The sequence below is a fragment of the Micrasema longulum genome, unplaced genomic scaffold, assembly GCF_059751315.1.
Source record: "Micrasema longulum isolate JH-2025_06_02 unplaced genomic scaffold, ASM5975131v1 h1tg000725l, whole genome shotgun sequence".
Classification (NCBI taxonomy): domain Eukaryota; kingdom Metazoa; phylum Arthropoda; class Insecta; order Trichoptera; family Brachycentridae; genus Micrasema; species Micrasema longulum.
In genome coordinates this window covers 808944-826162 of record NW_028277921.1, presented here as the reverse complement: position 1 = coordinate 826162, position 17219 = coordinate 808944, and the positions used below count along the sequence as shown (strand labels likewise).

Sequence of the window (17219 nt, the reverse complement as noted above, 5' to 3'; positions counted from 1 at the left end):
AACGACCTTCAAAGGAATATCAAGTAAACCAAAATTTTAAATTTTTTAAAGAGGGCGCAAAGCGCAAATGATTAAAAAAAATCGGAGAGTGAAGAAGTATATTATAATTCAACTGAAAAAACGTTTACATTTAGTTGTATAGAGCAGCGATGACGAAGAAAATACAAAAATCAACATTTAACTATAATGAAAAGGTTATTTATTTTTTACGTGATAAATTTCAAATCACCAAAAAAAACTGTTTTTTTTTTTTTTAACTAACCCCCCTTATGTATTGGCCCTGAGCCTCATACAACACGGTTTCTCATAACACGGCATTTAATAGGATCTTATCTACCGTGTTATAGAAAGGTTACCTGTAATATATTTATATCCTATCGGCGTTGCAGATATATCATATTATCATGTTCGGATCTCGGGAGCAATAAATATTCATAAGCTGATTTCGCGAGCATACACAGCGCTGACACCTATCGAGAATGTAGGAAACTTCGCAAGGCAAATATCTGCTCGAAACCTCAGACGATTTCGTGTCATATCTATTCTGTAAATGGATTTTTTTTAGTTTTTCGTTCGCTATTTTAAAAAATTTGCGTCGCTTTCATTTTCCACATCTGATCAGGCGAATATGGTTAATACATAATATAAATTCCACCTTAATTAGTTACCTACTTATTGTATTTGTGAATTTTGTAAACTGTTATTTTTTTTTATATTTTTATCACAACCGATCAAAAGGGCGAAAGGGCGAAACACAGTGGTGAATTAAAGCATAGTTTTTAGTAAAAAGTAATCAATTATAAACTACCTACTGTTGTATTCAAAAAAAGCATCAGAATTTGTAACACAATACAGATACCTAATTAAACATGCATCAATTTGTATCATGCATGAAACCGGATAGTAGGTACTTCTAGACATAATGTCCCGTTTCATATAGAAATTGCTGAAACAAATTATGCTATTAATTCACCTTTTCTAAGATTCCAAAGCCTAGGAAACTAAATCAGTTATATTAACATCACTAGACAAATCAATTTTAAACTTGCTATTTAAGAAATAGTTTAGGAATATAGCTGCTGTTTAATTTGTAGAAAGAGAAAAATAAATGTATAAATAAATACTTGTTGAATACGTACGATTTGATTTTTATATCTTAATTTTTAAAATATTGTAGGCTCACTCTATTTTTTTTTTTACTGTCTTGAACCCCTGGGCTCTAAGCACAGGCCAGTTTGTATTATTCCTAGGGCATTAAATATCCAGACATTGCAGCAATACCAAAAAATTAGGAATTTATGATTTTAGCCATTCCGAATTTACTGCGTTGTCTTTATATGTATTTACCTGAGTACGCCAAGTATAATGTATCGCACAATATTATAATATAGAACAAAATATTAATATCATTTTAAAAACTGTGTAATATGTAAAACTATATTGTTTTTGTGTTATTTTATACTTTTGTAATAGAACACTGTTATGTTTAATGTTTACGTGTTTATGTTTACTAAATACATTTGTGCCGTGTACACTAATAAAATTAAATGAAAATTTGAATTTATTTCAACAGAGAGGGAAAACATTTTTGAGAAGGGAATATGGAACTCTAGGCATTTACAGGGCTTATGACCTGTCATTGGCTGGTTTAAGTGGCCAATTTACACACTGTGTAACATTCACCATTCCGCCCATGTTTGAACAACCACATTTCCCCAACTCTTCCATCTGTTGACTTTTGTGAAGTAAAGGAGCTGAAACCTTTATTATGTTGGTGAGATTTATCCGGCTGAACCAAATCACCTACTAGGCAACGCCTGAAAACAATTTTCCAATTTTTATACTTTTTCTTTTACCAGGCAGATTGGTTAATGTTACACAGTGTGTAAAGTGGCCACTTAAACCAGCCAATGACAGGTCATAAGCCCTGTAAATGCCTAGACTTCCATATTCCCTTCTCAAAAACGTTTTCCCTCTCTGTTGAAATAAATTTAAATATGAACAACTCCCTAGGGAGAAAATCCAGCCAGTCTGCAAGCATTTGGACATACTCAAACATTGTTAAATAAAAATGTTCGAACAAATATTCACATTTTCGTGCAGAAATTTCTATTTTACTTTATAGACGATTTATTGTAATTAAATCAGTTTACTTCTCATTTTAATCAATTTAAACGGATCGTTTTTAACGAATTGATAAATAAAAATTCGTAATAATTAATTAGCAACCCACTTTTAAAAAATCGAATAAAGTTGTGGTAGAGCGGGGTGTGAAACTTGGACCGTTGATCTGAGTCCGCGACATTAGCCACGGGACCACAACCAGATTCAGAATATTTTCCTACAAAATACCTTTTTTTTTTACATTTACATTTACATTTTTTTTGCACCACAACAGGCCAGGAGGCCTAATTACAGTGGTGAATTACATCACAGAGCACCCAGGCTTGAGAAAAATCACATTTCAATTTTTGTGTTCTCACCGGGAATCGAACCCGGAACCTTCCGTGCGTGAGTCAAGCGTCTTGACCACTACACCACGGAGGCCGCCTTTAGCATCCTTTAGCATCTGAGGTTTACAAATATTTTTATAATGGAAAAAAAAAGAATTTTCCTAGTTCAATAGTATTTGTCGACTCCCATCTAGGGTTACCATATGACGCGTTTACCGCATTTGATTTATTTACTAAATATACGGCCTGAGTCAAATACAACACCTGTATGATGAAACAGTATGCAAGACAGTGGACAAAAAGAACATAAAACTAAATAGCAAAGGCAAACAAGAGTAAGAAATTAAAGTATGCAATATATTTAAGAACACAATCAACATATAAGACTTAAAGCTAATCTATGCCAATCCTTCATCATCCCATACTGTGTTAATGGCGAAGAAATCTACAAAAAGCGAGGAGATTCAACCCGAAGAATTCCAAGTTGCGCGATGAATTGACTAATCTACACTTTCTCGACATTGGGGCATAAAAACAAAAGTTGGTCTTAAAAGATTCGACAGACATTTTAGGTTAAGACAGAATGGCGTGCGGCATTACTTTATATATTTTTTTGCGCATTCCTAAGGTAAATATATTTTTTTCTTTTTAATATTAGAAAAATAAGATCTATCAAATAAAATCTCGTCATCCGAAAAATATGTCTAAATTAGTGAAAAAATCTCATTATTTCGTTCATACATACTGTATTAATTTCTAAATTAAAATTTCACTTGAAATAAATAACCATTTTTCTAAAAAATCAGACATTTTAGGCACCCTGAACAGGCAAACCATTATTTTTCAACCCATCGTCTAGCCCACGAGATATTTAGCCTTGTGCATATTAACAAGGCAAAAAATAATAAACTTTCGTAAAAATAAGAAGAAAATAAACTGCCCACAGGACTTAATAGGCATAAATCAACTATTACTTAAATTAAAAAACTATATAGATAATAATTTCGATCAATTCAACACGTAAATTAAAAAATAAATTTTTAATAAAACGCTAGAATATCAAGTTCCTAGGGGATTTCTATTTTTATCTGTTTTTCTCTCCGTTATGAACAGCCGATCTAGTTTAATATCTATCTCTGATCGTTTTCTCTAAACCCGCCATGCGAACGTAATAAACAAGTATTTCTCCTTCCAGATCCGAGAGCCTGGTTGCCCCTACCTCACGGACAAGGCGCAACTTCGAGTACAGATAGAGTGGGACGAGAGTTATCTTCTATTCCAGGCGACGTATCACAAATACGATGACGTGTGTCGCATACACAATTTCCAAATGAGGTGAGATATACAGTTCATATACAATACACACAAAGAAACTAATGATATATTCCCTACATCTCATCCGTACAATATCTATGCTATGTACCGATTCACAGAACCAATTTATAGACATAATCGAATGATTCCGGTTCGGATAATTATTAATAAAGCTTTCATTATTAGTTCTGCATCATGTCATCATTTGAGCCACTTATTTAAAATGTGTAATCACTGACATTAATGCCCTAAAAAGGTAGTGACATAAAAACATGAAAACGTACCAATAGTTACTAAATTTGTTTGTTTACACCGCATTCAACAATCATGCATTTGAGACTGAAAATTAGAGGATACTCATTTTTGGCATATAAATAAGTTTGTATTTTAATATTATCAGTCGAAATTAGTTTTTGGTGGATCCCAATCAGATTCATTCCTTAAATTCTTTATATACCATTTATTTATTTGGGCTGGATTTTGGGTTACGCAAAAATAATATCAACTCACCCTTGTTTTATTTTAAAAACGTATTCCTAGTACTGCATCCCTGTAACTAAGAAAATCCTCGCAATTGCGCCAGTTAAATATGAATTATTTAAAGCTTTGTTAATCACTCGTGGACAAATATTTACTAATTGAATGTTTCACAATCATTTTTACAGTGTTTATCCGAAAGGTTTTTAGACGCTTTCAAATACTGAAAGGGATCAGATTGTATGTTCCCACTAATTATAATAAAGCGAGATCTCGTGCACTGTTTTACACACCCAGAAGCCGTATAAAGCTAGGGTTTCCTAGGACAGCGGTGCCCGTATCTTAACGGCCGGAGTGAACGGTGATGCGGTGGACAGCCGTCGTAGTGGTGACTAGAGAGTGGTTTTATTTTTTAACGGTGTTATCAACACCATTTTTATAGGAAACCACTCTCTAGTCACCGTTACGACGGCTGTCAACCGCGTTAATGTTCACTACGGCCGTTAAAATATGGGCACCGCTGTCCTAGGAAACCCGAGCTTTATTGTAAGTCATAGTTCATCCATTTATGGGGCGATTGCTAAATTCTGCTTCCGCGGATAATATGGATCTACTTTTCTGTTCATATCGTTAGTTTAGCAGCTATCTGCTTTCTATTCACTAATTTCTAAAATATATTTACAGTCTGCATTACATGATGAATTAAACAGGCCGTAATTCTCAAATAAATAAAAAACAATAATAAAAAGCAGCCATTTTGTGTACGATTCTAAATGTCACTCCTGGTAATATACCAACTTCTAATCACCAGATAAAAATTAAGATTCATGTTTTGTGATCAATGAGAAACTTCAGTTGTTTGTTTTGGTTTTTTTTATTTGTTAATAGACCATCAAAAAAAATTTTACTTAAATTTTATGAATTATATTATCATGGTTATAATTTTTTTAAGTTTTGAAATACGAAATTACTCCGCCCGTGGCGTTTATACTGTCGTCATAATTAAACAAGCAGTTATCTGCAAAAATAATATTTTGAGATATGGCACTTGTTAATATAATTAAATTGTATGCAAATAGAAATAAATTATCTAAAGTAAAAACACAGGCAATTATGCCTTTTTGTAAAGTTTTTAAAGTAAAAAGGATCTATAAAAGACTGTCCATTAAAAAAAGATTTTTAGCCACTTATAATAGCATACTTTTTTTTAAAATTTGTTATTTTTAATTCCCGCAAAAAAAGGGCCATTGCATTGGCCACGCCCCTAATACGTCACGTTTCATGTTGATTTTCAACTTTGTTGCAAACCATTTCAATTTTAAAATAACATCGTCACGAATCTTGACGTCACAACTATCAATGCCAAACATGTCGCGTTTTGTTGTGACATATTTTCTTTTTTAAAGTTATGTATGAAAACATTTCCCCACAATATCCATATTTATTTTGAAAATACAATTGGTTATCTAAATCCATTTCATTTACTGTTATTTTTATCAGTATTCGTAGTACATGATATTTCCCTTTTGTTTTTAAAGCATAAAACATGTATGTGTCATATCAACACTGAATTTTTGTTTATGAATCTCAGATATTGTGTGATTTCTTTAAAACTTAAATACTCGTTTTTTCTACTAAAATATTTTTTTCACTGCTCATTGCTGTATATCAAATGGTTCGAATTTTCTTGTAAAATATTACCTCATATTAAACGCATTTTGTGATTTTTGACAAAAAAACTGTTTTTTTGCTGATGAGGGTAGTATAGTTATCGTCGGTGAGTTGTCTTGACTAGGGAGTTGGCTTCCCTGAAACCAGAAATTTATCTCAAAACTCTATCATTGGTTGATTCGGAAGAACTTGTGGCGTAGTGTAAACTTTTATTTTTAAAATTTATTTTTTCATTCATGTTCGAGAAACTTCATCGTACAATTAAATGCTTCAATTTTTACCACGTGTTCAAAAACATTTTTATATCCAATTTCTTGTAGTACTGAATATTCTCATTGAATATATGTAATCAAGTTAATTATTACCACTCATCAGAATATTTGAACAAATATTTTTATTATCTGTTTTGTTTCACAATACATAAAATTAACATTTGAGTCATTTGACCAAAATGAAAATTCTTATAATTAAAACTCTCACCTTTTAATATCTACCAAACCAATCTAATACGAGTATAAAGATTTCTGGTCTTTAAAAAAACTTGTCTCTTTCCAACAATAGATATCCCTAGTTTTCTCCATATTTTCATTCATTCAGGCCAATACGCATGCAAATGTAATATTAAACCAAGTATAAATAGAGATTAAAAAATGTAATACATAGATACGGAAGAATAGGCATAATGATGAATGTCAGTGTGACAATGACAGATCATAGATTGTAAAATTCCAAGACTTTCATATTCTTAACAGCTTTATCTCTAACTTTTTTGCAACAGAGAGGGAAAACAAACTTTATCTCTATTGAAAAAATACCCAATATTAAAACATTGAGTTTATTTGTTATTACGAATTCGTCACATAGTTTAATGTTCATTAGATTTAGGAAAAAAGCCTAACAAAACTATATGTAGGTTGTAAATATTAACTTTTTATTTTGTTGTATCTCAACTCAACACAGGGCTCCTGGCCTCATATAGTTAGGGGTACATATTTATTTTTTTAATGTGTATCTTTATATGAATAAATAAATAAGAAAAAATAAATTAAATAAATAGTTTTATCTTGTAAAAATGTGTCTTTACAACCTTTAAAAATGAAATTATGCACAAGTGCCTGTATGGCTTTGCAACTAATGTAAGAAAAATCAGAACTGTAAAAGTAATAAATTGTCAGTGGAAATGTCGTAAGAGCCACAAGCTAAAGAAGTTGCTGACTACTTTCCTCAGTAAAATTGGTCGCAGACAGTCCGAGGGGTTGATGGTGGCTGTTAGATGGCCAAAACATGTTCTCATTTGAATTGTTATGATATGTTTTAAGTTCTTTATTGATTATTTTCTTACTACATATTATACACTTTTTTATTTATCGCTATGTTTTTTTAAAATGATTTTTCTTTTTACTTTGTCTTTTACTATGTTTTTTCTTTTTACTATGTATCTTACTGGGTTTTTAAATACGTTTTTACAATGTTTTTTTACGTGTTTTTTCACCATGTTTTTTTAAACTGTGTATTTTACTTTGTATTTTACTATGCCTCATACCTTTATTTATTTTTCTATGCATTGATTAATGTTTCATATGTATATATTTTTGACTGGCTTAGAACGGGGTTAATAACCTTAGTTAGATAGTCAAAACAACGTTGTATAATATAAATATGTATAATTTTATGTATATAATATGATAATAAATAAATGAAATAAAATTTAAAACATATTATGTCACATATACAAATACATCTGAGATCTTACTATTTCTTTTTAGTTGATAAAATCTAAGCTGAAACACTGAAAGAGCTCTTATTTTATTTTCACTAATGAACAGCTTGATTAAAATGTATTCTTGAACATGATTTTTAATATTTATTTTTTTACGAAAAACCACGCCTGATGTATTTTTGCAACACGATCCATAAACACCGTTAACATTTTTTTTTAAACATATTTTTCCCAATTTTCTTATCTTGCTTAAAAATTTAAGATAACCTTTTTGTGTTTTGTACGACCGAGTATCACGTATAGATAAATGTATTCAGGTAAAAACTTATCCAGATAACTCCGGCTGATGTAGGCAATACATGTATGAAAAATACATTTTCATAATACGAGTATGATGAAAGTCCAACCCTTTCAGTTTTTCATACAGGTTTTTCCCATTTTCAGGCGGGAGATAGCCACCCTTCAGGCGGAGAATTACAGTCTAGAGAGACAACTATTCAGCTACCAGCGCAGCATAGCGTGCGCGCACTCTAGAGGGACTTACTCGGACGATCTTCCGACACCCGACGGTAAGGGTAATGATCGTTTTTACTGTTAACAAACATGCACATTTCCTGGGGATTCTTTATCTCGAACGAAATTTCACCCTGTCAGTAGGTACGGTTGACTCTCGATCCTCGGGTAGAAACATATTTTTGTTTAATTATTATTACAATTTATTTTGTCTAAAATCACTCAAAAAAATATTATTTGCCTACCAGCTTTTGAACACCGTTCCTTTGTCATGGCGTAAAAATAAACCAAGACTTAATATTGTTAATCTTACACCAAATTACAAGTGGGTATCTAAAATACATCTTTTAAGATTCGTCGTCATCATCAGTGGCGCTACAGCCCGTTGTGGACCCTGACATCCTCCAGAATAGTCTTCATTTCTCCCTGCACCCTGTCGCTCTTCTCCAGTTCATCCAGCCAATTGCTATTATGTCACTTTTCACATCATCCAGCTATCTTAATTATGGTCTGCCTCTGCTTCGTCTGCCTTCCAAAGTTGTATAAATAATCTTATTGAGGATACGATTATCATTCATTCCGTGCACATGGCCGAGCCACTGTAATATTATTTTTACGAACTATTGTACAATGTTGGGTTCGCAATTGAAATATATCAAAACATAGACGGAGAACATTTTTCAATTGGAAATATGTAGTAAATCTAGGTATTTTCACGGCTTGTACATCATACTGTATTGATTTAAGTATATACGGTTCTATTGAGGCCAAATTGTGAATTTTTCATTTCTTATGGTATCACGCACGACCACACTACTGTGTAGGTCTCTATCAGGTGGTGTGACCTCTCACCCAAGCGTGACGTCAGATGACCTTGGATTACAGTCGAGAGTAATGGATCTTGGTCTAGTATCCGCAAATATTATCTACTTATTTAAATCTCAAAAAAATGTTCATGTTCACTCTTTGGGCTGAAATTCAGTCTTTTACTACTTGGAAATAATATAAACTTTGTTGACATTATGTTAGTTTTTGGTAAAGTTTAGTATGTTAACCATTTATCTCGGTATATCGAGAGTCAACGTATTAAAATGTGCACTCTGCGTATTTCTTCAGTAAAAATACTTTCGAAATACTAATCTTCCACTTATTTTTTCATTGTTTCCTACAATCCATTCAAATCTTTAATAGGCATTTTTATGTGCGCGAAACAGAAATGTGCATACATATAAAACCTGTATATTTGCGTGTTTCACCGACAGGCACTAATAGATCTATTATAGTTATTAAACATTTGAATGGACTGTATAGTGTTGTGTTTTTTAAGTACCCATTCTTCATTTACATATACGAGGTATATACTAACAAACCCCTCTAAATGCATTATTGCCTATACTGAGAACAATCTTCTTTTTTTTACCACAACAAGCCTTGGAGCTCAATTACAATGTTGGATTAGAAAAAAAGAAAAAATGAAAATCAGAATTTATTTTTGTGCTCTCACCGAGAATCGAAACCAGAATCTTCCGTGTGTCAGTCAAGTGTCTTAACCGCCTTGAATGATTGATTCAACCAAAGTCTTTTCTGGTCTTCTTCACTCCTATTTTAGACGAGATTTATTTTAAACACTCTCCTTAAAAATTATTGGTTTGTGACGTTTGAGGTTTTGAAAACAAGGTCGTTAATTGTTTTAATGGATAAGATTTTGAAAAAAATATCCGATAAATGAAATTAATGATTTTCTTAACAAAACTTTTTTCTTAACGTTGTTTTAGTGGCTTTTTATTCGTGCTAACTTTTCAAACTAAACCGCGGAAGATTCAGAAGCTTTGTCAGTTGATATAATGAATGCCTACAGAAGAGCACAAGACCGTTCCAGATGGAAGAAGATGAGCCATGTATGGATTCGGGCGTGATCACAATCCTCAGACATGAGGATGGTTGATCAAGCAGACGAATTGAAGAGAGAGTCAGTTGAACAACCTCAAAAAATTACATTTTTAACTGATTTTCTCTAATGTTGTCACTTAAAGGGTTTAATCAATATACATACCTGCGATGTTCGAGGTTTGAATAAAAAAATACACAGAATATTTTAATTTCGAGTTTAAATACGTACTAATTATAAAAGCCAATATTTTTCCTAGATCGGTAAACGAACATGTTTATAATTATTAATCTGTTAATTTTTGGCCATTTTGAAACGGTAGTTTTTTTTATATTTTTGACAAACTAGTAAGACGCGTTTTGATATGTTTGACAAAAAAAAAACATCTAATGGCTTGCTTTGCCACCGTATTAACTGTACTTACCCCCATGTGGCTTTTTCTTATTTTCGAAGACGAAGAGGTAAAGACTGAATCGCTGTCGAAACTTAGGGCCATACCAAAAAGCGTATTCCAGAAATGTTTCGAGAATTGCAAAAAAAACTCGCGGTGATTAATTTGATGATGACAATATTAATATTAAGGAAAAAATAAACATTTTTAAAATGTACAAAAATTCTGTGAATTTTTTTATCAAACTGTTTATGTAGTACATTTTTTCAACCACATAACCATTAAATCTATGTCTTGCAAATATTGTAGATTTATTTAATTTTAATAATGTACGTCCTACATTTATTGTTTTTATGAGTATTTTAATCAAAACTACTTGTTTGTTTGAGCCATATTATATAACAATGATTATAAACGAATTCAATGTTACAAATATGTATATTATTGTAAGTGATTGTCCGTGTCGGGGTAGTGAAAAAATAATTGTAATCCGTTGTCAACTATAAATATGAATGTAGAACTGCTGGTTTCCTAAATAAGAAAAAATCTACAAAATAATTTAAAAGAACAAAATAAATATAATCAATAAAATAAACAAAATACATTAAATGAATAAAATTAATAAAATAAGGAAAACAAATAAATTTAATGAAACATGTAAAATAAATTAAATGACTGAATTAAATAAAATAAATAAAGTAAATAAAAAAAAAATAAAAAAAGAAATAAAAAATAAACAAAATAAAAATAAACGAAACCAATTAAATATATTAAATAAATTTAATGAACAAAATAGATCAAATAAACAAATACCTAAAGTTCTGTGGGTGATATAGATTTAAAACCATGGACGAATGCTTTAGAAGTCTAGACTCTAGACTGAGAGCTGTCATCAAGTGATGACAGCTCTCAGGTAAAAATGCTAAAACTTGAAATTGAGTGGAGAAAAGTCCGCCTTGTAAAGTAGTGGTTGATGTTTTATGTTCGATTCCTAGTAAGGTCGACATAAATATTTGTTTAAAATATGGTTTTACTCATTGCTTCTGGACAGGCTACGCAAGACTGATCACCTAACCTTTTAGTAGATGTGGCTACTTTTTTTTATACTGTCATTCTTTATACTAAACCAGCACGCATGGGAATGTAATATACAAACCATGCACATATACAGAATAAATGCCATACGTGAATATGAAAGTCCTATAAGCAGAATGGTGAATCTTACACGGTGTGTAAAGTGATTACTTAACACACCTAATGACAGATCACAAGCAAAGTAATTGCCTGGACTTCCGTATTCTCAGCAGCTTCATCTTTGTTTTAAAAAATCGAATATTGGAAGAAAACGAATGGATACAAAATTACAACGTTTGAGCTGAGGGGTTCTTAGTCCATAATCGATGACACACACGTGCTAAAACGTTTCACCTGAAATAGTGTGATGACCGAAGAAAGCAATGTCATCATTTTCTATAGAATCCAATATTACATTTAATGCAACTCTATCAGTATTGTACATGAAATCAGGATCATCGTTCTGCAGTACATTCACATCATCCCTACCAAGAAGAAATGAACTACAAAGGAATGTCGCCTATAATGAGACTACAGGGCGTGGCAACACCAGTCAGTCAGCCCAACAAGTTCAGTCCGACTAGTCAGTCCAGTTCACTCAGCTCCAGCATGTAGTTCAAGTGCAGTTACTTCAACTCCATATCGCCGTAACACTCGCCCGACATAATTCATTTTTTATTCGCCATGTAATAAATACGCATCACACGGCAACCTCGTGTCTTTTCTGTCAATCTCTAACTGGGGTAGGAACTAAAACCCTCAACTAAATCCTACAGAAGAAATCATGATACCACAATATTAAAAAAAAAAACAGTTTATCAGTGTGTGAAGTAAACTAAATGCTCCATTTATGAAAATAAATTAACAAAATTACTTCATTTGAATTAATCGTAATACCGCAAACATGTTTTAGAAAAAACGTTTTTATCTACATGTTAAAATATGCAAGTGTTATATGTATGAAAATATATTAACATAGCTATGCTAAATCTAACCCCTTCCACAAAACTCCGAATAAGTTTACCCCGAATACCGATACAAGGCTTTGCACCGGTAAAAGCTTGTGTGGGTACTTGATTATTTCGCTTTTGGTGGCAAACACAGAATACAAAGGGTTAATTAACTCCAGTGCAATCAGGCTTCCAATAAAAAACATAGGGTGCCGGTGTGAATTTAAATAGGTACATTTTGCGTCAGAAATAATTCAACCATTAACGTGTTTAATTATATAGGTGTATAGTCAATTCGTCATTATTTATGCCCGTTCCTAAATGTTAACTAGAAAATAATTCGAAAGGCCGTGTATGGAAAACCATTTTTCAATTTATGTCGGAAAAAAATAATCTGAAAATGGCGGGATATTTCAAATATAATTTCTGAAACTGTTTAAAAAATTGTTTATATAAATTCTTCATTATTCATAAGATAAAAGCACGATGGTGTGTCTTATTTTCCAATTCGTATTATTATAATAGGGAATCTAAAGAATCCACTTTAATTGATCCTGAGTGTGTTTATTTAAAACTTAAAACTTTTTGAGCTTTGAATTTTAAAAAAATAAAAAATTTTCAAGTTTTTAAAATATATCGCACATTGTTATGAGGAAGTTCGGTGCTACAGGAAATAAGAAATAAAAAGTGTTTTTGAAAAATTAGAGCATTTTATTGATCTGCAAAATTTCTCGTAAACGTGTAAAAAAATAAATCAAAATGAACTACTTCAAAGACGTTACAAGTTTTTGTCAATCAACCAATCAATGTAAGCGTTGACATGTGTTGAGATATATTTCCGGTTTCTGGTAAGCCGTTTTTTCAACGTTTACTATAATTTGTTAGATACGGGGCTCCACTTTTAAATGTCAGATCAACACTCCGGTGCTAGTGACGTAACGGCCGGACTGATATCAATAAAATAAAAATAATAAAAACTTTAAAAAATCATACTTTACATTTTTTTTTTAATACTTAACTTTCACATTTTTATTCTGTTTTTGCGGATAATCGTTAAAATTAAAGTGTAAACACGTCTTTAAATAAACATTGTTATATATTTGCTTGCCCTTAAATGACTGTGTAAAATTATGTATAACATGTTTTCTAAATATACATTTAAAAAATAAATACAAAAACGAATTATACTCGATTTCAAAAGAATAGATACTAATCGCATAAATAAGCGGACTTGTTTATATTATTATTGTTCTTTTATTGTTTATATTATTATCATTATAATATATATCATAAGGACTCATACGATAAAAAAAAAGTTTACAACTGAAAAAACTTAACTAAAATGCTCAATTCGGGTAAGAATATATTATAACAGATATAAAAAAAAAAATATTTTGACGCTTTCAAGGCTTCTGACATTTCAAAAAAATAAAATATTTATCTCCAATTATTTACCCAAATGTTACTATGTTTGTGGACCATTTTCAACTTGTTGTGAAAAATTCACTTTAAAAAAATGGAAATGGGGTAGATTAGGATTCGAACCATAGACCTCTCATTTATGAGTTTGCCTCACTAGCCACAGGACTATAACTTGATCATGTTATTGGCTAATTCAAGAGATCACGTTATACACTGCAAAACATTCACTGTTTTTTTTAATGTTTTTTAACAGCTGAACTTGTAAAAAGCTGAAGTGTGGGACTCAGCCTGAAACCAATGCCTACTGGCATTGAAATAAAGTTAGCTGTTTATCGTCGTAAGGACAGATTAAAAATTGAAGCATACATTTACTGCAGGTCGACAATAAATTGTTAAAAACATCAAAATTACTGATCAACTAGCACGGATGTCAAATCACAGAAAAAAATTACCTTAATTCCCGACTAGAAAGGAAAAGAACATTATGGACAGCTACAATATAATCAATACTACCATTAGGTACCATCAGCTTTAATCTGAGCTCAGTCAGTAACTCTCTCCCTCTGTTACCGATTCTGTATATTTTTATAATATATGTAATAAATACACATCGAAGCATAAAGTCAATTGATTGTCTCCAACTAGAGTAGGAGCTCCCTGATTCAACAAGAAGGAGAAAAAATCTATGGAATAGTGTTTTTTGCTTTTAGTTTCTTACAAATTTTCTTTGTATGTGCTGAGAAACACCTTTAAAATTAAAAAATGTAATAAAAAATACCCACAAAGCTAAAAGCAAAATTATACCTACCAGATTATTGTTAGACCAGCGATTATGGTTTGGTTACGAATACTGGAATCTGTACAACTCCTGCTCTAGGCAACTTGTCATAGCAGAAATGCGAATGCTTAAGTGGTCGGCAGGAGTATCATCAAAAGATAAAATTAAGACTTCGTGGTACCCTGGGTGTCATTGACATAATAATAAAGATAGTAAGCTGGAAAAGAAACGGCCTGTATGAAAGTGACACTTAAAACCGAAAATTATACAACAAGATGAGCCGACCCCAACAGCCTACCCAGACATGAGTTGGGACAGTACTAGAAAGAAGAAGACTATAAAATACCTGAAAATATGCGTTTTTATACTTCTTATTTACAATAATTTTATTTTATAAATATATTTGAAAAATTGTATTTATTTTGAGTCAGGTATTTCGAGACGTATAGGCGTGTCAAAAAATGATCACAAAACTTTGCTTGTCGAGGGAAAAAAATTCGAAAAGCCTTTTATCGTATGCTTTATTTATTGGAAAACGAAATTGAAGTATATTCGTGCCCCCGTAGAGTTAGCTAAACTATTCTCCATGAGTACAGCGTACAATATACATCAAAAATCCCAAAGCGATATTGCCCCAAGGATCAAACGACGTGAAGGCAAAGAAAAATATAGAAAATCGCTTATCGGCAATCTCTATCATCATTGTATACCATCTTACTTTCTATGAGGGGGTTGAATTTCCTCGACCTTATTAGGGATTGTTTGATTAAGGGGGTTGGAACCAGGAAGTAAGATTGTTGTCATGTCTGCTAGTAATGGGCGTAACGCAAAATCTGTTGTGAGTATCGAATACTCCGAATAATAACCATTTAAATTTACCGCAACAAAGAGGGACTATATTTTAGCGAAGGAAATATGGAAATCTAGGCATTTACAAGCCTTATGACCCACCATCGGCTGGTTTAAATGGCCGCTTTACACACTGAGTTACATCCGCATTTCCTCAACTCTTCCATCTGTTGACTTCAATTCTGTGAAGTAAAAGAACTGAAACTTTTATATGTATTTAAATGTCAACCAAAAGTTAAAGGAATATAGTTGTTTAAACATAGGCAGAATAGTGAATGTTACACGGTTTGTAAAATGACCACTTAAACCAGCCAATGACAGGTCATAAACCCTGTAAATGTCTAGACTTCCGTATTCACTTCTGGCGGCCTCTGTGGTGTAGTGGTTAAGACGCTTGACTAACACATGGAAGGTTCCGGGTTCGACTCCCGGTGAGAATACAAAAAATAAATGTGATTTTTCTTAAGAATGGGTGTTCTGTGATGTAATTCACCACTGTAATTGAACGTAGTTATGCAGAAAGCAGCCAGCCATAGAAAAGTGAAACTGAGATAATAGCACTTTAGTGAAAAGAGTGAATAATAAAATCTACATAACAGTTGGAATGTTTTTAACATTAACAAATGATAAACAATAAATTCATTCGTTTTTATAAATATAATATAAATTACGAACAAGAATTTTTGTGATCGACACCATTTTCAAAAGGTGATTAATACAGTTTTTTGTATGAAAGCAATGTGGCTGTTTTTAGCAGAACATAAAATTGACCTTACTGCACCCGATAACATCAATATATATATTTTTTTCTAAATTATGCACTGGCAGTTTTCTGCATAACTACGTTTAATAGAGCCTTCTGGCCTTTTGCGGTGCAAAAAAAAATGTTTTCCTTCTCTGTTGCAATAAATTTAAATCTTGATAACTCCCTAGGTAGTGAAATCCAGCATTGTCTACAAACATACTGCTTCTTAACGATTTTATTATTCGATTGTATTATTAATCGTTACCGTTTAAATAACATGTTCTGCAATGGTTCGAAATAATTTTTAAAAAGACGTGAGAACAATGTTTATTCGAATTTGTAATACATTATTCAAATTTTTAGGAACAGAAAAAAACATGAAAACTGTATTGAAAATCCTAATAGTTTCGAAAATGGTTTAAAATTTAAAATGCTCACTTTCGTCTACTGGACATTCCATTTTGAAAGCCTTTATCAAATATGTAACGTAAGAGCAATACAATATCTTTTTGTGCAGAATTTTTTTGTTCGAAAGATGTGCAACCTTTATGTATATTTTTTTTTGTTTCCATTTTTAAATTTGAAAAAACGGACACAACTTTGTTGATACTCAATATAATAATAAATGTTATAATAACCCAGTTTATAATTTATGTTTGTATGTCCAGTTGTGTATCTTTGTTTCTTCAAAATTAATTATTTTTTTAATTAATAAGCAAGTACCTGGATCAATTTTATCACAAGGCAATTTTTTTTTTTTTATGCTTTTGGTACCAGTCCAGGGAGAATGCAATATTGCAAAGTAGAACCACCCTTAAAACGAATATTCTGCATCCTTCCCTGCCAGTATTCGAACCTAGGACCTCAAGCATGGCAGACGAACGGGCCATCAAGTACACTCCAGGGCGGACTTATCTTCAGGATTTTTTACCTGAGAGACAATCGAGTCGAAATCGCTACTCTTCCAGGGTTTT

General features: G+C 31.8%; 1 protein-coding gene across 1 annotated transcript in view; it reads left to right on the top strand.

The window, feature by feature from the left end:
• The window catches only part of LOC148279400 (uncharacterized), a 249363-nt gene that overhangs the window by 231065 nt on the left and 1079 nt on the right, over positions 1-17219 (top strand). Inside the window, exons 12-13 of the mRNA XM_088230023.1 lie at positions 3658-3788; positions 8080-8204. Coding sequence (XP_088086149.1) covers positions 3658-3788; positions 8080-8204 — 256 coding nt within the window. The remainder of the gene's footprint in view (positions 1-3657; positions 3789-8079; positions 8205-17219) is intronic.